Genomic DNA, 24,019 nt, shown 5'->3' on the forward strand with positions numbered 1-24,019 from the left:
AATCAGTAACTGGGTCCTTTGTTCTAATATTGACTTTTTACCCTTTTAGCTGATTTGCTCATTCTATTTTCATCAGAACTCTTTTGCTCCCAAATACAAATATAATAGACAAAGATCTGAGAATTTTGCTTAGAACTGCAGAAAGTAGCCAAAGTTCACACTTGGACTATATCCAGTTTTCTGCCATCACAAAACTCTTATTCAATCTCTCGGTGCAGCAGAAGCAGATTACACAAAGAAGGGAGCAAAACTTTCATCTACTTTTTATGAACTCCCAGTATTTTTGTAAAAAGTTATTTTGCAAGGATCCTGGTGATCTTGAATGTCTCAAGTACATAATGAAACAAACCTCACACATTTTTAAGTTAGGATAATAAAATTATAAGCATAGTATACTCTAAATCTAAATTATTATAGCTTAGAAAAAAGTCTTCCTAGTTATTCATTTCTCTGTGGCTTGGGTTCTGAAGAGTAAATTTATAATCAGGGACAGAAAAAAAAAATCTTGGAAGGAGAAAAAGAAAGCAAATTCTTCAAATAAATTGCTTGTGATTTGAAATATCATCAATGTGATGACTAATAACACACAAATATACACTTCACTCTTTTGTAACACAAAAAAAACAGAAAATTTAAGGCTGGGAAGAAGAGGTCTATGAGCATGTGAACTAAATGTGTCATCCACAAAGTTTATCAGTTTACAATTAAGTGGGATTATGAGCCATCAAAGTGGAACTTGTATGATATACCATGAAAATTCTAGGATCCAAGTTTCAATAGATTTATATGAGGGTAAATTTAAGACCTAACTCACTTTTTCAATTAAAAGAAAATTGGGGGAGGGAAGCAATTATGTTCAATGATAAATGAGTCATTCTTAGCTGAGAAATCAGAGTATCCTCTGTTTCATGTTCAATTTCTGCATTTTCTATTCTTTGCTCCAAGCTGTTTCTTTGATCTTACAAATATAAGAAAATTAAAATTGTACTGTTGAGGACATGTGAGGAATCTAATCTTGGAAGCAGTAAACTACAATGATGTATTATAGTACTTTGATATAAAATCAGAAAGATACTGAGCTTCAAAATACCTAATATTGTTATCATTTAAAACTAAATTTACTTGCAGGAGATACAGTTGAAACAACTCACAGGTATAAGTGCTCTGGGGTCAGGGCTCACCTTCGGGGCGACTTGACGTGAGTTGCCACAATAAACCTAAAACCCGGGGTATTATCAATGGCCCATGCACCCAGAAACCACGGTGACAACCAAGAAGTAGAACCATTTTGTTATATCCTGCATTTATTTAAGCAAACTGAATGTGTAGAGATAAGAAATTAAAGCGTTATCATGTTTTACAAATACAGAAAGAAGACACAGAATAATAATACCCTGAAGAGAGTGCATCTGAGAATGCGGTTCTATCACAGGCAAACACTTGCAGTGACCACATTGAGCCAAGGCCGGCGCATCCATCTGTCATTCCGGTTCTGACATCGTTCAAGTAGTTTTAATAAATAAATCAGTGATTTGCTTTTCAAGGAATACTAATACTAATGATTACGGAAGCCTTGAAGGGTTTGTGAGTGACAACACTACACATACACAATGCTAGGCTCTACTGTCACTTCAATGCCACTGCACATTGTGTAGGGGAAGTAATGTCTCTTTACACACTTACTGTGACATCCACTAAATTGTGAACTAGTTTGCATAGGTTAGTCCTTTGGGCAGCAGGATGTTGCTCTAGTCCACCAAGGCTTAAAAATTCACAGTGTAGAGGAAAAAAAACATGAATTAAAGCATTTCTACTAAAATAGATTTTAATAGCTGGTGTTAACAATTTGCATAACAAAAGCCAAATTATAGTAGTAACATTGTATCATTCTGTAAGCCCCTTTATCTCAAAAACATGGCGTCTCCTTCAAAACCATAGGCTTTCAAAGTTAGCACAATCTTGCAAGTTAATCATGAACCAGAATTCTACATATTTTGAACCAAATAGAAGCCAAAGTGAACAATGATTCAATTTTGCGTTTTTATCACAGGTCAAAGACCAACAGTTCCACATCAAGGCCGTCACCCACTTGGCGCTGCTTCTAGATCCTTAGTCATTCATTGTATGGACACTGAAAAATGAGACTCTGATGCAGTTTTCTCTTTTCCTTTAAAGTAAGTCATTCTTAACAGCAACTGGACTACAAGGAAGTAAATACTATGCAAACTGGATACCATTTAACAAACACAAAAAGCTTATGGAGTTCCCATGAATACACTGAAGTAATATAGACAATCAGGGAGGAAATTTTCCCCGGGGGTCCTTCCAGGTGTGTGGATTCCAGTAGTCTAAGGGTCACAGGATGCATGGCTGTGGAAGCATCATACAATGTTTTGAGTTTTCTGATCAAGAGTTGACAGTTACTTTCCTGGAATGTACCCTAGTGGGCATGGAATACTTCAGAAGGAGACTTTCATTTTAACATTCTTGATTTAGTTTACATAGCTTCTAACTTAACTAAAACTTTCTTACCCCTATATCAAGTTACCCAAAACAATCACACTCAAGTCACTTCTAGATTATCAGAGGCAAATAGCTACGGTATAATGATTTATGAAGTGAATTTCATCTTACGTAATGAATTCAGCCTCATAACATAATACTTCTATCTTACAACAGGTTATTTCAAATCCCAAACCTAAAGTTAATGTTTATGCATCTCAACTATATATAAATCCACAAAAAACCTTTCAGAAATATATGGGAGAAATCAGTATTTTCTGAAGTCCTAAACCTTTAGAGGTAAAATATAATCAGCTCTCATATTTCATATCTATCAGGAGCATCTCACTTCCCCACCACAAAAATACCAATTGCGTATAATAAAATATTACTATAGAATAGGCAGAAGCTTGTTTGCTTGGTTTTCTTTCCAAGGCTATCATGGATAAACAAGGGTAATCAAAAAGGCACCTATTTTTGTAAATATCTCTACTATCATTTTGGTATAAACTATATCCACTTTATATGGGGATGTGTTAGAAAGGAATCATACACATTTTCTTTATCTTTCATTCAGAACATTCCGTTGGAGAGGGACAAACCCGAAAAAGATGTATCTCTTGAACAACCACTATCTGTTTTAGAAAAGTCTGTTTCCCAACTCCAGGATGATTGTCCAGTCTGACACAAAGAGGAGAAGGAAAGACAGACTGGGAAAAAGGGCAAAACTCATCATCATCAAGCAATGACCTGCCTAGTGGCAGGAGAGGGGCTGGGCTGAGCTGATCCACGTTCATACAAAGTGCTCCTGGGAATTGTGCTTGCAAATTCCTACACGGTCTTTGAAGGTGGGGGAAGCCTGAGAAGATTCAGAGACTGCATGGGCATCCCATCAATATTTCAAACTGGGTTTCACTACTGATGTGTAAACAATAACAGGAAGACAAAGAATTCTTTTTGCCTCAGGTTAGAAATAGAAAGCCTTCTAGAGAACAGGAATTAGTAGAAACATTTACTACAAAAACTTACAACAAAAGCATTATATTCTGTTGCTATACTTTTCTCAAGAGAGATACGATCCACACACAGATTTGGTTTTGGAACCCTTTAAAAGTGTATCAAACTGTTCTTTGTGCTCATATCAAGCTCCAGAACACCTCAAATTTAGAAAATAGGAGCATGCTTCCTGTGCTTGGGCATTTACACAGCCTTCTTTAATTTGATTGTAAAAAGATTTGTTTTTTTTTAACTCTTCTTTAGCTGTCAACCTTGTGGATGAGATACCTGTTGCCAAATTCAAGGTAGGGAGAGCGCATGTCAGAAGGGGAAAGGTGTCCGAGAATGTAGTTTTTCAAAATGATGCTATAAAAATAGCATTTTGATACTGTGTGTGTGGGTGCATATCCATGTGTGTTTACTTTCTGTTTTTCTGCTGAGATGCTTAATATCCTGATACTCCAGGAACAACGACAACACCACCAAGTCAGCCTCAGGAGCACATGACAGCTTGTTCTCCCTCAGTCTTTATCGTAAAATAACTGTTCTCTAGTTAAATTCTGCTCAGATCTTGATTCCTAAAGGCTGGAAGCAGAAACATCTTGCTGTGCCATCATTGTGTGAAGCTTAAAATTTTAGGAGAATTATTCCCTATATTATTACTGACTTTTACGTTCAATGACTCTGATTTTTAAATGGGTGGATAAGAAAAACAATGAAACATCAAGCTTCTATTTTATAGTAACTTTCCTGATTATAATCATTTCAAGTCAATATCCCTTGAGCTTCCTATAAATGTGCTATTTATCAAAAATTGTACCTGTCCTACATTTAGTCTGCAAATTTAATCAACAACTACTCTTTTTTTTTATATAATACCAAAAAATGTTCTGTCTGGGTGAAATATAAGTATTTACTTCATGATATAATAAAATTGAGCAATACTTATTGCCCTCAGTTTTAATTGCACAGAAATTTTTGCAGGAACACTTCAAGTTCAGCTAGTCTTCTGTGGTTTGTATATAAGACATCAAAATAGATATGGGGTTTAGACAATTTAGTCATGACTGGTCATTCAAACAGAATATCAAACAGAATATTTGGTCATCTGTAAAATCCATTCAAAAAATTCTCTACTTATTTGTCTGAATTCTTCTCTTTTGACTTTATGTTCGTCTCATATAGATGCAGAATGAATGAAGTATGTAGTAAAATCTGTTTAAATTTTTTAGCCAGATAAAATTTTAGCCAGATGAAACTACATATTTTTAAAAGTATGTGCTAACTTTTCAAAGATCTAAATGAATTAACATTTGCTTTTGGACTAATAAGTATTTCAATAAAAGTTATCTTATAGAATATTATAATTTTCTTGAATATACAAGACATCCATTTTATTACATTTCTGTAAACATTTTTTTTTTTCCAATTTCATCACTACTGCAGAGTCAGACCTTACAAGAATGCTACCCTGTTGCAAGTCCCAAGAAATGGCACAATCAGAAAAATATGGAATTGCTGATGGAAGTTAGTTAATCTCTCAGGAGAGCTTGACTAAGGACTCCAGGTGAAAATGATTCATGACTGGCCAGCAAGGGCTACAGCTATGGCTGAGAATCCGGCTAATGCCTGCAAGGTCACTCATTTAAAAGTCAAATGTGATCATTTCGTTTTTTTCATTAACAATCTGAGGGACCTATACTGAGAATCTCTGTTGACATTCCTAGCTCGTTGCCTCAACATGATTTAGAAAAAAAATTTAAAAAGTGTAAAGAAAGTCTTTTCATTAACCAGTTTCAGTGGGTAAATTTCCACTCCAGAATCTGAGTTCCAAGTTCCAAAGTAAGAAACCTGATCACCTCTCTCTTTACAGAGTTGGCAATGTTTTGTTTGCTGGTCTTCTTCAGCACATTTCATATTCTGTTCTTTCTTTCCCCACTGGGTCCTCTCAAGTTTTCTTTTTTTCTTAACATTACTGGCATTAAGTTAATGAAAGCTGTTCAATAAACACCTAAATCACTTATGTACTAGAGTATACAACTATTTGCTAAGGTGTAAATCTTCCAAAACTAGAGTGCAATGCAGCAGGAGAATCTCAAGCAACTTTTCAAAATATGTTTCTCTGATGAGCTGGCACAGAGGAAAAGATTTTTAGATATCGGCCACACTTTCTGCTTTAATAACAGGAATGGGCAGTGCAGCTGCCTATGTTACAGAAGCTTGAACCTACATGACATGCAACAGGGTAAAAGCCTGGTAGGGAAATAATATAGATGACCTTAAATTTTGCCCTTTGCAGAGTAGCTGTGTAGTTATTTTGTCCTGCCATTCTGTGGACCCTCATAGACTTGGGACCACAGAATGTAAATGGAGTGTAGGATTGCCTTGGTACAAGTGAGAAATAAATAGATCCAAGTAAGCCAAAGGAGCAAAGAAATTTCTTTGTTTAGTAGAAGATTCTAGGTGTCTAAGGCCACCAGTCAATAGAATTTTAACCAAAGTGTCATTCTGCCACTGTTTACATTTATTATATTGGGCAATTTTCACTTGAATTGGAAATTGCCTAAAGACTCAAAAGCTAAATGGTTTTTAAATTATTGGCTGTGTTACTGAATTAAGAGAATTGGCTTCTGGTGATTCCAAAGTGACAGCTAAGAAGTTTCATATACTCATTACATTTAAGGGACAATCAACATCTCTATTAAAGTCTACAAAAATACATTTCCCAGAGGGGTTCAATAGCCAATCAGAGGAAACCATTAACACAATTAGCAGCACCAGGTCTCCAGACCTAATTATTTTGTTTCTAGGAATTACTGAACATGCTGCTGTTTTCAGCCCAGAAGTCATTCCTTCATCCTGGTACCTGTGTGTCTAACTGTCCAAATAAGGATAGATTATTGTAAAATAACTGCCAAGTCATCTTAAAAGTATCTTCTATCTCTTAAAAAGATTGGGTTTAGTATACATTAGAATAAAGCTCAACGGGCAAGGAGGAGGACTTAATTAACAAACTCAATGTAATTCGCGGGCAGCATGCCCGTCTTCCCTGTTCTTTGCACCGTTCCATACATCCAGCCGTCGTCGATGGGCTGCACGTTGACAATGTAGTCACCGTCCCTGAAGGACACTTCGTCTTCATCCTGGGCACTGTAATCATACATGGCTCGGTAGGTCCTCTGGAAGAGGAAAACAGAGCTTACTCGAATATGCCAAACACCAAATAGTCCCAACCACATATGCCCATCACCACAAAGCAATCAATACTGAAAGTAACTATTAGGAATGTTTCCAAGCATATTTATTTCTCTGGACCAGAGCCTGGTGTCCTAATTGTGTTCATTTCATGTGACTGGACTAGCAAAAAAAGAAAATGTATTATTTGGGCACCAGAACAGACATAAAAAGACATTAACAGGTAGCCCATGAGAAAGCAAGCTTTGAAGTAGTAAAGCCAACTCTTGTCAGCTCCAGATAACTCCAGAGATCCAAGTTACACAGACTGTCCCTGAGTCTACAGACAGGTGCCACTGCCTAGACCCCTGGCAGAAGCAATGAAATTTTCTTAAATAGTGACTAAGAACTGAACTTCTGTTATCTCTCAGAAACATATAAAACAAATAAAAGAAAAACCTATAACATACTCACTTCATAGGTGTTTATCATAGTGATAGAAATTAGCTATAAGTGTCCTGAAAATTAACATACATATAACTAAACCCTTGTTCTAATGAAAAAGTTTTACATTGAGTTGTACTGTATTTTTTCACATTTAAGGTGAAGAGTTTGGTTAATATTAAGATCAGATCACCTCAAAATCAAGTGTATTCATAGACTGAGAAAACTGGCTAAGACACAAAGAGCTGCAGAGCAATTATAACTGACTTCAACGCTGCTCCAGGGCCACCTGTTTCTAAGAGCTCAAGCAAAGGCCTCGTGGCTGCATAAGAAGCTTGGAGAAGCAATTTTGTCATGAGATGCCACACATTCCTTAACAATCTCCAACACTGCTTCCAAGCTTTACCTCAGATGAATGAATCAGTACGTCAAGATTTCCAGTAGGAAGAAATATGTCAGCCAAGTTATATCAGTATTAGTGGTCATTTTGATTAATGGCAAGATTAACTAGTTAACACAACCAAATGTTGTGCTTTTTAGACCTCAATGAAGATCATAATTGGCTAATCATGAAGTAACAATTGGATTATCATAGTGGTAGAATATCTTCATATTTTTTTTTACATGTTTTCATATCATACCTACCTTTCTCAATGGCCTACTCTCTAATTCTTGCTTCTTTCAGCAGAGGTATACAAATAACAATGCATCATCATTTATTCTTTAAATGAAAGTGTGCAACATAGTTGTCCCTGGGTATCCATAGGAGATTGGTTCCAGGAACTCCCTCAGATACCAAAAGCCAAGAATATTCAAGTCCCTTATTTAAAATGGTGTAGCATTTGCATATAACCTAAACACATCTCCCCATACCCTTAAATCATCTCTAGATACCCACAATACCAAATACAACATAAATACTGTAAATAAATGCATGCTGTATTATTTAAGGAATAATAACAAGGAGAAAAGGCTGTGATGTTCAATATAGACCTAACTATGCAGTACTATTTCACTCAATATTGTGTGCATTTATATTTTGGAGCTCACATGGATGTCCAGAAAAGAAGAGCTACTTCAAGTAGACACTTACTAGGTTTGGTGAATGCTGCATTGACCTCATGGATGACAGGCTGGTCTGGTGCATATAACCATAGCCTTGGGAGTGACTTTGCTGGTAAGCTCCAGGAAGAACAGGCGCTGCACATTAAATACACACAAAGACTTCACAGTGAGTTTCAAAATACCCTCCCCAAGTCCTCATGTGACTTCATGCTCTGCCAGAATCTTCTGGAATAAAATGCTGTTTCCAGTGTCATGTGAATTTGGTTTGTGATATTATAAGCAATCTCTCTAGATTAGTATAAATTTCAGTAATTAGGGACATATTCAGGGAATCAGTTAAACATGCAATTAAAATACATTAGAAATATTTGTTTCTTTAATATTGCAGATGCTATGTTAAAAATACACACATAAAAACAAAATCCCTTAATAAAATCATTTATATGTGGACATGTAATCCTCTGAAACATTTTCAAAAATCAGAGTAAGAAATTTAGAGACACTTCATGGGATTATCAAACCAATGACAGAGTATAAATGTTTCTACCAGATTTGTCAAGTAACAGGAGGCTCTAATATTTCAAGACTTAAAGCTGAATGTTACCTTTTCACACTCTAAAACACAGCGTATGTCGAGCAGCTCATAAGTCTACACCCTTACAAGAAACCCTTATTCAGCATGTGTTAAATCTCCATTTTATTTTGACTATGGCTTAAGAAAACATATTTCAGCTGAATATGTTACAAAAGCCTGAGAAACAAAATGTCTTAAAGAATCTCTTAAACATTACCTTCCTATGTTAAAGACAAATAGTATCTCAACAGTATTCACCCAGTTTGTGTTGTTCTCATCAGGAGGCAGGGTCTGTGGGAAATAGGTCATGAGGACAGAGCCCTCAGAATGGGACTGGTGTCCTTCCATCTTAGGAGACATAAGGGAAAAATAGCAATCTGGAAAACTGACCCTGCTGGTACTCTGATCTGAGACTTCCAGAACTGTGAGAAATAAATTTCTGTCCTTTAGAAATCACCCAGATTATGGCATTCTGAGACAGCAGTTGAAACAAGCTGAAATACCACATTGACGGTTGCCAGCATTTATGGAGACAAGTGTTTAAACCCTTAACTCAAAAAGCAACTGGGTATTATGGGCAGAAATTTGAGTCAAGAGAAAGCTCACTGAAGGAATTCAGAAGTTAACATGTTTCACTCCTGTAAGGCAAGCATCCCGAGGTGCCAAGGGGGAGCAGACTAATGGAAGTCCACCCCACATCCCTGGGTGGCAAAGCAGAACAGGACCTAGTCACCCACCTGAGGAACAACATTCAGTGCAAGCAAAATTATCTTTGAAAACCAAAGACTTATCTCCAAGCCAATGCTAGGTTCCTAAAGATTTTTCCCTGTAGACTCCCATATCATCTTTCATTTTTCATTCTTAGATAAATTTAATTACCACAAGGTACTGCAAATCTTTTCAAGAAAACGTGAGGGCCTCCCCTGGTGGCGCAGGCGATTGAGCGCAGCGCTGTGAAGTTGTCCACAGCCTCTGCAGTAGGACTTCCATCCCAGCTGGCCAGCGAGATTCCCAAATGGCGCAGCAGACCTCTCCTGTCTCGCCTGCTGCTCCCCTCAGCAGTGTACTTCAGTCAGTCTGCCTGTTCTGTTTCCCACTCTGTCTCTGGTGAGTCCTCTGACCCTCCTACACCTCTGGTTGTACCCTGGTTCTCGTATGCATGAATAAATAAATCTTTAAAAAAGAAAAAGAAAATGGGATACAAAAATAAGGTATTTAAGCACCTCAGCATGGGTTCCTGTGAAAATCAATGCGGGGAAGATGTAGCAAATGGTTCTGCTTCCCAAAGAATACAAAATAACGCGTATAATTTTGAATAATATAAGTGAAAGGCTGACAACTACGGGACCAACTTAGTTTGCTCAGAACTCACTCAGTACAGAAAGACTCAAGAACCCCTTCATTTCAGGTGAGCTGGCACAGTCAGTTCTCCTACTTGTTTGTTTTTTTTGTTGTTGTTGTTTTTTCAGTTCTCCTACTTGTGAGCTAAGCTAGCATGTCATATGCATTAACTGACAAATTCCCATTTTATAAATAGAAACTCTGAAGGTCAGTATGATTCATTCACTTGGTGAAAAATTCCAGAGCTAGAGAGGAGCCAGGATTTAAAAACCAATAATCAAGGCCGAAATTCTTAACTATCCCTTGTAAAAAATGAGCATGAAGTAATCACAAAAGAGTGTTAAGATTAATCTCCCAATAACCATGCGAATTCAGAAATGTGAAAGAACACATGATCTGCAGAGCAGGGAAGCTTCTAGAAGCAATGAGGACTTGACCTGGCCTTGGAGAGAGCAGCAGTTCACCTGTCATTCCTGCTGTGGGGCAGACAGGATGAGAGGGAGGGGAAAGCAAAGGAAAAGAGGGTTTAGGGGCATGTGTAAGTCAGGTATGTTAGATTCACAGAGGTTACTCTATTTGCCATTTACTTTTTTGCGGTAGACTTTGAGGTATAAACCCCACAAGAAGTTTATGTGACTATGGTTGATGAGAAGCTAGAACATGTCTGGAAGAAATTACAATGAGAATAATTCATTCACTTTTGGAAAAGTAAATACAAATTACAGACCATAGTATCCCTTCTGAAGCAAAGGCTTTCAGATTTCTTTGAAAGGTCATTTTGACATATGAGTGTATGTATGTGTGTGTTGTTTAATTTCTTCCCCCCATTGCCAATAGTATCCTACTGTATGAAGGACAAATGTTATTCAATAACTTTATCCCATATGAATAATTTCAAGACTGTGTTCAAATCACATCTTCTAATATTATTTCAACCACTTTTCCATTCAGCAGTAAAAAGCTGTCCATAATGAGGCCATCTAATGCTTTTCAAAATCATTCTGTGAACATCCCCTGAAAAATGTCCTGCCCCCAGGACAACATCAGCATAAGGACAAACTCAGCCTGAAGATTATGTAACCATTTTCTTCCTTAAATTCAAATAACAGGCTTACAATGTTGCATTAGTCAAATATAAGCTGAATATTTAAATATCCCTGATTACCTGCTAACTGCAAAAGAAAGATAATTTAGATGTACTGTTTAGATCTATGTACACACATTACATTCGACCATTCATTTACACACTTTGTTTAGTTGTCTCAAGTAAAAATTTCTAAAATATTGTTTTGAGGCTCTATAATTCCTAAATATTGGGGAAAAGGCAGAAAATTATGTATAGTTTAAATTACCTGACAGCTAAACTTAGTCTTGAAGACCCCAAAATGCAGCACATTTGAAATCAGCGCTTTCAAAGCTGTTGTTTTCCTAAGAAAAAATAGGTCTGTGAATGTTCTCTGACAGAACAGAGCTAAGACATAATATGGTGTGAATGGAATTGCAGGGCTTTCAATTTAAGACTATCTGCCATTTTGCTTCAAATTATTCTAGTCAATTTACTCCTTCGTTAGATATGAATTTCAACTTGAGTATCTTTTTCTCAGAGTTGTTTCTAATTTTTAGCTATTTAAGCCAGAATAAACGCCCCAATTTGTAACTGTAACTCAAACCACAAGACTGTCACTGAGGAAAAAAGAGAATTTCTGCCCCAAATTACAGCTCTTAATAATATTCTCAAGGCATAAAATCTACAGTGTGGTAAGGCACAGAGATACACACCGTCACCCAAAACAAAACAAAAAAGAAAATAAAGAAATATACACCATGGAGATTATCTATCTACCTATCTGCAGTTTCATGACAAGTAACTACATAATTTGAGGCAGTTCTTTGATAATATGAAAGCAATCGGGGACTTAGGAATAGCAGGTAGACAGGGGTGCTGTTTCCATTTAGGTAAACCATGTCACCGAGACTAGCTTTTGGACACAAATTATGCCATGACTGAAAAGTCAGTTCACAGCAAATTCTGATTTCCTCAGTGGCTACAACTGTCAATATGGTGTAAATCAAACTTACATAGGAAGATTCATTTTGCAAGAACAATGAAAGAAATTCTCATTAAACCTTTGCAGCAGAGGGCACAGGTGGTTGAGCGCAGCGCTGTGAAGCTCTGTCCACAGCGTCTGCACCACAGGTTCAATTCCCGGCCGGCCAGGCAGATTCCTACATGGCGTGGCAGACCTCTCCTGCCCCGCCCACTGCTCCCCTCAGCAGTGTATTTCTTCATCAGTCTGCCTGTTCTGTTCCCCACTCTGTCTCTGGTGAATCCTCTCACCCTTCCACACATCCGGCCTGTACCCCAGCTCTTGTATAAATAAATCTTTAAAAATAATAATAATAAACCTTTACAGCAGAAATTCTTCAAATACTCACTGGATAGATATATGTATTTTAAGGACTTAAAACTGGCTACACATTTCTGTTTTTCCTTGCACTAATCAATTCAAATATTGACTCTTAGGAAACATCATTAATCCAGAAGGAGTTCCCAAATATAGTTTTACATTAGACACTCCTATTGACAAGCCACATTAATTATATCTGTAGACATATCTGAGTATTGATTACATTTTGGAATGAGCTGGTATATTTCTTTCAACTGATGGCCACAGATGAAAACTGTCTCAATGTGTACCTGACATGATTTGAAGACAGAGAAATGTGAGGGATGAGTATAAAGGATAGTGTGGACTCCCAAAGCCAAAGCTCTAAGTTTAAGAGTATCTGTGGCTACAACATTGTGAAGCTGCAGCCTCTGCAGCACTTCGATCCCCCTGCTGGCCAGGGAGCCATCCACATGGCCCAGCAGACCTTTCCTGTCTCACCGCTGCTCCCCTCAGCAGTGTATTTCAGTAGATCTGCCTGTTCTGCTCCCCACTCTGTCTCTGGTGAATCCTCTCACTCCCTGCACCTCTGGCCTGTACCCCAGTTCTTGTATGCATAAATAAATAAATCTTTTAAAAAAAGAGTATATGTGGCTAGAGAAGTATGAAGAATTACAGTCAGGTAGGGAGGTGAACAATAGGTCACTGTGAAGAAAGGCACACACTTATAGGTACAATTAGACAGGATCTACAGAAGAGCTTGACAGAAAGAGCAATAAACACAAGGTCAGATATACAGTACAAGATAAAGATCTAGAACCAGAAGGTTTGAAAAATGTGGCATGAGCCAGTGCGGAATATTGGGGTGAAGGCGCAGGGGGAAGATTCAGCAATAAGAATCAGGGAATCTAGTCACAGACAAAAGTAGTACATGACAATGAGCCTGGGAAATAGGAGATAATGAACAAAATGCAGAAACTCAATATACATCTCCAGCTGTATCAGTCCATGGAAATTTTAAGTAATTCCTGTTAAGTCAGGATCCAAGCCCCATGACCTCTAGCCCGAGGCTTGGGGAGGAAGGATGTGGGGCACCTGGATAAAATAGGAAGTTGGGGGAAAGCAGGGAAATTTGTGACTACAAAGATAACATTATGACTTACTGTTTTATGTATGACAGTAAATATGTATGGATACCCCCTCTATTATCAACTTGGACATCAAGTTTAATTCACAGAAACCAAAAACTACTGTTTTCATTTTCATTGCTAATGTTCAACAACATGAAACCCTAGCAAACCTATTCCCTTTTACGTATGCATGCCACTTTACAATTTATAAAGTTCTTACAAAGTTTTCTTATTTGGTGCATAGGCTATAGCCATATTTATATCTTACTGACGATCAAAACTTCTCTCAGTCAACTCAACTTTACAGGAAATATATTTTTAATGTTTTATTATTTGCTACTTTAAGTGTCAGCTGTTTCTCCTTCATACACATATGGAACCCTTTGATTTAATTTTGGCAAATCAATAAAAGACACATGTGCCTCGTGGGACAAGTGCTATTCATTAGTATTTGATCCTTTTCCCTAACTTCACTCTCAGGAAACTGATGCTGCTGCCTTCATCCTAAGCCTATGATATGAGGAATATGAGTTTGTCTAAAGACTTCAAGTTCCATCAAAACCCTAAACCTTTTCTTGGGGGATAGCAAGAGAATGACTAAAAGTTCCTAACAATTTGCAATATGTGTTTTTTACAGATTAGATATACTAGTTAGATGCCTAAATATCATCATGTAACATTCTACTAATTGGATTTTTCATTATAAAGGAATCACTAATCCTCCTGAAGATTAGTTTCACAACCGAGATTTAGTAGTATTTCAATCATAAAGTCTTCAAATCTTCCTAAATGTGAATGAAGATATTGAAACATCACTTTTAACAGATATTAGCAAACTTCTGGAATTTGGTTTGGAAATAATACTCAAATATCGTAAGGAAATAAAATAACTGAGATTCTCTTATCGAATGTGTTTACAAAAGTCAGGCTAGGAAGGATTTGGATTTTTTTTTCAGGCTGTTTTGGAAGTTGCCAATCAGTAATCAGAAAACTGAAGTAGTGTGAAAATAGAAATACTGAAATGTTTATTTTAAATGAAGGCAAAGGGTACAAAATCAGAAGTATATTTTCTAGTAGGCTGTTTTGGTTATCCAATTTTAAAACTGCAAGTGACTAAAAACCAATAATCCTGAACCTGGAGCAAATTGCTATCTATAAATTACAAAATACAACTCCTCAGTGGGAAAAGAAAGTCACCAAAAAATTAATGCAAATACCATGCAAAAGATTGTGACATTATGAATATTATTTATATTAAAGAGTTTGAAACACTACTGGTTGGATATATATCCATCATTTTCAAAATATGTTAATAATGTATTTTTATATTGTGCCTGTGTTTATTATTTCTGTCTTAATTGAATGGCAAACTCCTTAGGAATTTGGTGTATTCTTCACTGAGTTTATGAAAATGGTGTTCTTGCATATGTTTCCTTTCGTTCTACATTTATTCACTGTGTACTCTGGGTCCTGTGCTGGGTAATAGGAGGAAAGCAAACCACACGTTGTCTGTCTCCACCAAGTTCACTGATTTAATGATCCAACAATAAACTAGAATACACTGAAAGAGAGAGACGGAAGGTATGAATTTCAGCACCTGCTGGACACTCTACTTCATTGAGTCCTTACTAAGAACAGATGTCATTAGTAAGGTAAAACACTGAGATGAAAAGTACTTATATGAAAACAGAAGGGTTAGTGTAGAAATAATTTAACTGATTTCTTGGTAATGAAAGGTCATTAGCCGATGCAGGCTTTGGATAAACATAGGTTACAAGGTTACATTCCAGTAATATATTTACCTACTGCTTTCAAAAATAACTTTAATAAGGATTATTATTGCACTGTTACACTCAAATTAAATTAACTCTAATTAGACTAATAAATTGAAGGCTAATGCCAGGTTTTAGTGATTTAACATGTGCGGCAAAGCTGCTTCTTTGTACTTCAGTTCAAACTTTAATTTGGATATATTTATGTATTCAGTATTTTTATGAGAGTGTACTATAATGCATGTACTGCTCTATATATGCCAGTTAGAGAAAGGAGAATAAAGCAAGCAGAAAGATTCTGTTCTAAAGAGTACATTCCAGGAGAGCTATAGACACTATACAAATAAATAATGCAAAATGAAATGTCAGGTAGTAAAAAAGAGTTATGAATATAATACCTAGAAGTGGAATTGCTGGATTATATCAAAACTTTATTTTTAATTGTTGAGGAACCTCTATACTGCTTTCCAGACCAGCAACACCATTCTATATTCTCGCCAACTGTGGGTAAGGATTTAGAGTTCTCTGCATCCTCACAAACACTTGTGTGTTTTTTTTTTTTATAATAACCATACCAATGTAGGCAAAGTGATATCTCATTGTGATTTTGATCTTAATTTTCCTAATATTAAACAGATATCTGAGGCCCCTTGTTCTTGCATCACTGTTCAAAATAGCTAAGATACAGAAACAATCCAAATAACCATGAACAGATGAATAAAGAAAATGTGATATGGTACCTCTAAAGAAAATGTGATATGGTACCTCTAAAGAAAATGCGATATTATATGGAATAATATCCAAAGGACTATCATTCAGCCTTTTAAAACAAAGATATCCTACCACTTGTGATAACAAAGATGAACCTACAGGATATTATGTTAAGAGAAAGAGCCAGTCACAGGACAAACACTGCAAGATTCTACTTACACGAAGCATCTAAAACAATCAAACTCATAAAACAGAGTAGAGTGATGGTTGCCAGGGGCTGGGAGGAAGGGAAAATAGGGAATTGTTGCTCAATGGGTATAAAGTTCCAGTTATATAAGACGGATAATTTCTAGAGACCTGCTGCCTGTTTGACAATCCCAAAGAAATAGGATGGTGAGTCTCTCAGACACAATGGAAGTAGTAAGAAGAGGCTGGACTGGGGACAGAGATAGGTTGAAAATAGAGCCAACAGGCATAGAGATGAAAGTGGTGAGAAGTATGAGGAAGAGCAGTGATCAGGATGATACCATGGTTTTTGCCCAAGTATTAGGGTGAATGATCATGTCATCAGCTGAGATGGTTAATAAGATTTTGGCTCCAGACCTAAGGCTTGATACGCCCATTAAACATTCAGTGGTTGACTCTTTTGCCTGGAGTCTGCTTTGGTTTTGGTGTTCCCACTGTTCTACATAAATGACAAAATCAACAATGAGAGAAGATATGATATTTGATGTGAAAATCCTGTGCTGTCTCTACACCATTAGTTCCCCTACAGGACAATTACGAAGTTCTTCTGATCACTGGATGCTCAAGGGGTTAATTCTCTTCATAGAACCTAAATCATTCAATGCAGACCAGATTCTTCAGACAAACTCCCACCGTGGATTTAACCACTGATTCAATTAACTATCAGTCTCAGAAACTGGTCCTCAAAGTAGTGTTTAAATCTCCTATAGAGTGGAGGACACTTAAATTGCTAAAAATGGAGTTACCATATGACCCAGCAATTCCACTCCTAGGAATCCTACCCAAGGAAACAAAACTCCTGTGTTTAGTGCATCTGCACTCCTATGTTTAGTGCAGCCTTATTTACAATAGCTAAGATATAGATGACTGGATCAAGAAGTGCTATATAAACACAATGGAACACTACTGAGCAATCAAAAAAAAAAAAAACTTGATTCTTTTGCAGCACTTGTGTCATTGCAACAACATGGATGGAGCTGGAAGGGATTATACTCAGTGAAATAAATGAGAAGGAATTCTATTCAATTAAATCCTGTCTCTGAAGAAACTGTGACTTAGCTCTGCCCACACTGATTCTGGTCTTTTTCTTCAGTTTATTTCCTAGACACAGTCCCTGAGCTCAAGATGACCCAGAACACACAAAGTTTCCAATGCTCCCTGTAGGCTACTTATATACCTAAAGTCTTCTCTCCATCTCACTAATCCTAGCCCTATGTACAGATCTTCCCTGACTTATGTTATGGGTTATATTATGGGTTATGTCCCCGTAAAGTATTATAAATTGAAAATATTGCAAGCTAAAATGTGCTTTTAATATTCCTAACTCACTGAATATCATAGCCCAGTCTAACCTACTTCAAACATGCTCAGAAAACTTAATTAGTCTATAGTTAGGCAAAAGTCATCTAATGCAAGCCCTATTTTATAATTAAGTGCTGAAGAGCTCAGATAATTTATTGAATGCTATAATGAAAGTGAAAAATAAACTGCCCTCATTCAGATTAGAAGTGCAGTTTCTATTGAATGTATACCATTTTTCACATCATTATAAAGTCAAAAATTATCCAAGTAGAACCATCATAAGTTGGGGACTGTCTCAAGACCCAATCATAATGTCTTCCTGAGAAAAATGGGCTTGTGCATCCGGTTCACCCAACAAACATGAGTTCTTTGACAACAATAACTATGTCTTTTGTATTTGTGTTCCCAGCATCTCACACATATGACAGAGACTAAACTTGGTGAGTAAACAGATGCAGTTATCAGTGTCTATAAAACATCAGGGAAAGTAAATCCCTTCTTGGTGTGCTGTCCTCTTATTCACTATATGTACTAAGTGGTGCAAGCATACTAAAGCATGTCTTAGGACCTAACCTCTTTTGAGGACATATCACATGGGATGAAAGGCTACAAGCACAGCTCTGATGGGGCTGTCACAGAATTCAGAAACTTGCTTTCTGTCACTTAAGAAAAGACTAGGTCTTCACAATGTGATTCTTATACTAGGAAAAAAAAAAAGGGAAAAGTTCACAAGGTTGAAGCATTGCAAATGTCTATGTGGAAAAGTACATCTGCTTTCCCTTCCCCATCACATTCCCATATTTAGATGCTTCAGAGGAAAGCAGAAACACATAAAATACCTGAAGCAAAACTAAGCACAAGTTCAAACTCAGGAGGGTAAATACTGGTTACAAAGACATAAAAATACTAGCAATGTGAACACTGTACATTAAGGAAAACCAAGGACATACAAATGTAGCAGAGGCAAATTCATGTTGCAGACCCACGCTAACTAAAGACAAACACAAAGATCAAAGAAAACCTTGAAGTGAAATAAGCAGAAACCATCAGGATTATTTCTACTAAAGGAAATGTGTGTCAAACAAAAATAAGTTAACCTAATCTAATACCAAAAAAGCAATAAAGATCATTTCAAATAATACTATTCAAGAATCAAAACAAAATTAGATGAACCTTAAATAAAAGCCTCTTTTATTCAATCAAAGTAACACAGTAGAGATGTAAAATGAAAAACCCTTTGGTAACTTAATATCCTGGAAAGTAGACTGAAAAGCAAAGAAAGCCCAAAATAATCACATAAGAAAATGAAAATATTCCGCAATCAAAGCAAGATGGGAAAATATCGTGAGACACATAACTAAAACAATGATAAAAACTTAAAGAAGGCTTGTATGTTAATGTTCATGAAAACCAAATGTGAATGATGGAAACATTTGCCTCAAGGAAATGAGCTGATTGTTTAACCCTTTGTCCTAACAATGAGAACTTCCTCTGGCTCTGAAGCAGGTCCCTAAAACTATGACTCGCATAACTGACCAGGCATTTCATTCACAAAGTAAAACAGATCTCCTTAAAACAGAACACATTCTCGTATGCAGAAGGAAGAAAGGGGAAAGAGTTTAAATGTAAGTCTCTTGGGCTAGCAAATGTAAAACATCTTAGAAAGTTCTTGTTCTACTTTCTTCCTGTCCAGGCGTAGAATCCAGACCATGAAGTAAGAGCACTCGGGTGAGGTCCAGCGTTGTGTTCCCCACAGAACACAGCTGCCACCCGCAGCACCTCAACAGCAGGGAGACACCCACTGCAAAAGGCCTCCCCTCAGGTGCAAAACACATCATCACACAAAATTGTGATTAAAACTTAAGAATCTCAACAAAATCTGAAAGGGCAAAAAAAGCCATTTTAAATACATTTTTTTATTCTTTGTCTTGCCACTAACAAATATTGTTTTAAAATTCTTTTCAATTTCTACAATAGTATTCAAGCAAATGCATATGATTAATCCTTACTGCTAAAGACATTAAAGGTTTTCATCAAACAGCTGTCACCACCATGAAAACTTCCTCCTTTTACAGAGTCAATCAGCACCTCCCTACCAGCGCCCAACATCAGACACATTTCAAAGAGGACCCTAAATTTCAAAGCAACCAAGAAGTCATGGATGCTACTCTTTCTTTTCCCCACCAGAAAAAAGAAAAAAAAATGCTGGGGATGTTTCCACTTTTGGTTATTTTTCAGCTATGCTTTAATGTCACTGAAACATATCAAAACAAAAATGGAAGAATTTCCTTGAAAGCCTCCCACAAAAGAATTTCACTTCTTTTTAAATGTATACTTACATACATTTATATATGTGGTTTTAGCTTTTAAAATATTAATTTGCCCATTGCATTCAGTCATCAAATATTTGCTGGGTGTTTATTCTAAGAGCTGGAGATAGAGTAGTAAACAAATCAGCCAATCTCCCTGTTCTGGTAGGGCTTCTGTTCTAGCAAAGCAGAGACAGCAAGCAAATAAACAAATATATATTTCAGGTGGAATCAACTGCTACGAGAGAAAAGAAAGGAGTGAAAGGGACAGAACAGCACAGGCAGGGGTCTGTTTTATGTAGAAAGGGTCTCTTATAAAGTGACATCTGAGCAAAAACATAGGAATAGGCAAGCAAATACCAAGGAAAGAGTGGGTTGAAAGGGACAGTGTTCCAAGAATGAGGGACAGTAAGTGCAAAGGCCCAGGGGCACTTTCATGGAAGGTTTGAGTGAAGCAGAGAGACCAATAAGGTGTGATTAAACCAAGGGATGGAGAGAGCCAGGACAGATCTTCGCTGCCAGGTCCAATGAAGGCTTTGTCAGCAGTGGTGAGGACTTGGGTTATAGTCAGAGTGAAAAGAAAGCAGAAGAATGACATGATACAATGTATGTTTCAGTCATATATTCTAGCTGATGAGTAGAAAGCAGCCCTGGGCAGAGATCTGGTAGCATGGGGTGGCAAGAGCAGAAGCAGGAAACCAGTCAGGCCCCTGTGATGACCCAAGGGGCAGGCAGCAGCAGGTGACACAGTAGTGAGGGCAGCGTGGGCTCAAGCAGCCAGATTCTTCCTGGTAAAGCTTTGGGATTTGCTAATTGTTGGATGTGGCATGTGAGTAAAAGACAAGAAGAGCTGAGGATGACTCCAAAGAATTTGACTTCAGTACCTGGAAAGTTGCAGTGACCACTTAGTACAGGGAAGCCAAAAAAAGTCGCAGAATTTTAGGAAGAAGGTGAGGAGTGGACGACGGTTTTGAACATACTAGGTTTGATATGTCACTAACCATTTAAATAAAGAAACAAAGTGCCAACTGGTAGAAATATGCTTTTGCTTCAATTAAAATAAATGAAATCAAGAGTATAATCCCATGTATCCTGAAATCTTTTCAAATTAACTCAGATACGCTGTGGGTATACCATCACTTGTGTTTATGTTATAACCACTGGTACCCCTTTCAATGTCTGTTCCCAAGTAGGAAATGTCACTAAAGACAGAGCATCTTGGTCTCCTAACAGGTGACTGAGGCAGAAGTTTATAAATGCCACCATGTGTTACTTTTAGTCAAATTCTAGTACAAATGCAATATTTATGTATATCTTCTTTCAATGGAGACATTTTTCTCACTCCATTTGGCACAGTGTAGGGTCCTCTTGCTAGAAATAATTAGAAAAAAAGGACTGGTGGTTTGAGAAGAGAAAGAATAGATAAACCAACAGCAAATGCAGCCCTGGAGGAGAGAACAGAATCTGAGACAGGTGAACCTAGACTTATCTGCTGAAACCTCTCTCTCTACAGACTCATCTGGGACCTACATCACCACAATGACTTCCATGTTCATCTTCAGAGCAGCCTTCTCCTCTGAACTCTAGCTGCCCAACACCTCCATGTAAATGTCTCACTGGCATGCCATTGCAGTGTTCTATTCTCTCTAGCAGAAAGATTTTTCTCCCACACATTCTCCCAAGTCCCCTTGGTCTAGTTAAGTTTCAGTTACCATTGCCATGTCAGCTCAAATCTTCCCCATGGGAGGTTTCCTTCATCTCAAGGTCAAATGGAATCCCCCTGTTTTGTATCATCTGGCCCCCATGACCTGCCCTCGTAGAACTTACCCTTTTCATAACTGTATATTGCTTAGGCAAGTATCTGCTTAATATCAGGGTTCCCCACCAGACTCTGAGCCCCTTAGAGCAGACACATGTCTCTTATTTGCTGCCGTATGCATTTCCAGATCCCAACTCTTGGCTGGTGTACAAAGAGCATTCAATAAACATTTGGTGAATAAAGAATGGATATCAGTGTGTGCAGAAATGAAGTAAAAGGGGCACTGGTGAAGCAAAAATACTGCTTTTGGGGGAGATGTCAACTCCAGTATGCTGAGGAGAGCAAATTAAGAAAGGTTAGACAAAAATATGTTCTTGTATTTGCTTTGGGTTTTATTTCTCTTGTCAAATGTCAACATTATTCTACACTTCCAGAACCACAGAAAACACTGAAGGGACAAATCAATAATCCTAGGTTCAAAAACAAAAAAAAATTCAAGAGGTTACTGAACCCTTGGTTAGAGACCAGAGAAAAGATCTCTCCTGTGTATCTTATCTATTGAATATGAGCGTGCAAAACTAGTTCACAAATGTTTCATTAGAATCATAAAGGAGACGCTTCACATCTTTCCACCAAGCCCAATCAGTTTGAATGTATAATTTAAGATGTATAGAGTATAACTGATTTTTTTCCTCGGGTTTCAATTTAATGACTACAAAAAACAATGCAAAATTACAAAAGCTTTCATAATTCCATCAGATCTTCAGTCACATTTCTTTTTTTTCTTGTGGCGTTTAAGTTGGTTGACATCAAAATGCCTGTATTAGGGATTTCAGCACTCTGACTTTTGTGGCTGAAAAGGAAATTCAATATTTCTTTTGTTCGTATATGCCCCATCCTCTCCCCTGCCTACTGCATTAAAACGTAGCTGCAATGAGTAAGGCCACATCTTCATCTTAATCTTTAATAACAGCTTTATCTGCAGGATTTCTTTGACATCCAAACAACTTCAACTAAAAGTTCAAGATCTAATACACCAACTTGGATACAGAAAATAGAAGGCAGAAGAAAAGGATGGTATGTAAAATATAGAGATTATGAACAACCAACAGTATCTTCTATTTTAAAAAAAATCTCATATCCCAAGCATCATACCCAATTCCTTTTTTTGCTAGCTCTAACTCTGTCTGCAGTTGTATATCAATACCTACATATACACAAATTCACAGAAACCTCTTAGTGACTCAAATATAACTGTAAGATTGATTGTCCTTAATGGAAATCAGATATAAACTTGGCAGAATTCAAGTTTCCACCACAGCTCTGTATATAGCCATCACACACAACCCCTGTGAAACAGACTCACATAGTAGGTCCCAAGACATTTTTGTCATTAAAGATCCATTTGCAGTGAAAAGAGTGAAGACAGGTAAAACAAACATGCAAATTAGTAATTTTTTTAAAAAAAATAAGGACTTAACTTTGTAAACATAATCAAAAATTTTCAAAAAGCTCTAGAATGTATGTGCAAAGTGAAGATTATGTTAAAGACATGCTTGTGACATATTTTTAAAAATGGATTAATTTTCTTTGAGTGGTAAATGTTTGATACCTCCTTCATCAGAGGGTCTTGTCACCTCACTGCAGCATGAAAAGCTAGGGTAAGTCTCGGATAGTTCCGACTTGTCATCGCCCAGCCCTGTACCAAAAGTACTGCTGGAATGAGATCGAGATCGGTGTCTCCTATATTGACTCGCCTTTTCTATAGTGGAGGGAAAATATTCATAAATGACTCAAGCAGTTCCTTATTATTCAATTATAATCAATAAACTCAGCGATTTTAAGTTCTAATCACCTACTCCAAATTTTTGCATACATTGTATCGGCTACATAAATGATTTAAATACCATTTTTCCTTAGTTTTTATCTACTTAAAGGAAAGATGGGGAATGGGATATTGACAAAAACTAAGAAAACACTGGCAAACTAAGAATTTCCATCAAGCATAATGTCTGTAATAAATAATTGCTTTCAAGCCTCACCAAGCGTACAATATTTGTTGCCTTTTCTTTGCTTTTAGAAAATTAGATGACACAGTTTAGCTTATGATGTGGATCAAATTGACTATAGAAGTATTACAATTCCTACCTTGCCTTGAGCATTTAATTTTATTAATATCAACAATTAAATCCAGAGTAGAAATCAGGGGACAGAACAAGACCTAAATGATATATCTACTAACATTGTTTTAAAAACTGTATAACTTGGGCTTTCCCGGTGGCACAGTGGGTTGAGCACAGTGCTGTG

At 37.0% G+C, this 24,019-nt stretch overlaps 1 protein-coding gene across 11 annotated transcripts in view; it reads right to left on the bottom strand.

Annotated features, from left to right (window-relative positions):
* Nucleotides 1–1,001: 1,001 nt before the first annotated feature.
* The window catches only part of NEBL (nebulette), a 376,811-nt gene continuing 353,793 nt past the window's right edge, over nt 1,002–24,019 (bottom strand). For 7 of the 11 annotated variants that reach the window (XM_054695126.1, XM_054695118.1, XM_054695121.1 and 4 more), the window contains 2 exons: nt 8,210–8,316; nt 1,003–6,677 (listed from right to left, as the gene is read on the bottom strand). In XM_054695126.1, coding sequence (XP_054551101.1) covers nt 6,501–6,677; nt 8,210–8,316 — 284 coding nt within the window. In that variant the 3' untranslated portion in view covers nt 1,003–6,500. Of the gene's footprint in view, nt 6,678–8,209; nt 8,317–23,324; nt 23,475–24,019 lie in introns of all 11 variants that reach the window. The other 4 variants (XM_054695124.1, XM_054695125.1, XM_054695123.1 and 1 more) reach the window with 2 other exon arrangements.

Source organism: Talpa occidentalis, unplaced genomic scaffold (assembly GCF_014898055.3).
Source record: "Talpa occidentalis isolate TD23 unplaced genomic scaffold, MPIMG_talOcc4v2.1 talOcc4.14, whole genome shotgun sequence".
Taxonomy (NCBI): Eukaryota; Metazoa; Chordata; class Mammalia; order Eulipotyphla; family Talpidae; genus Talpa; species Talpa occidentalis.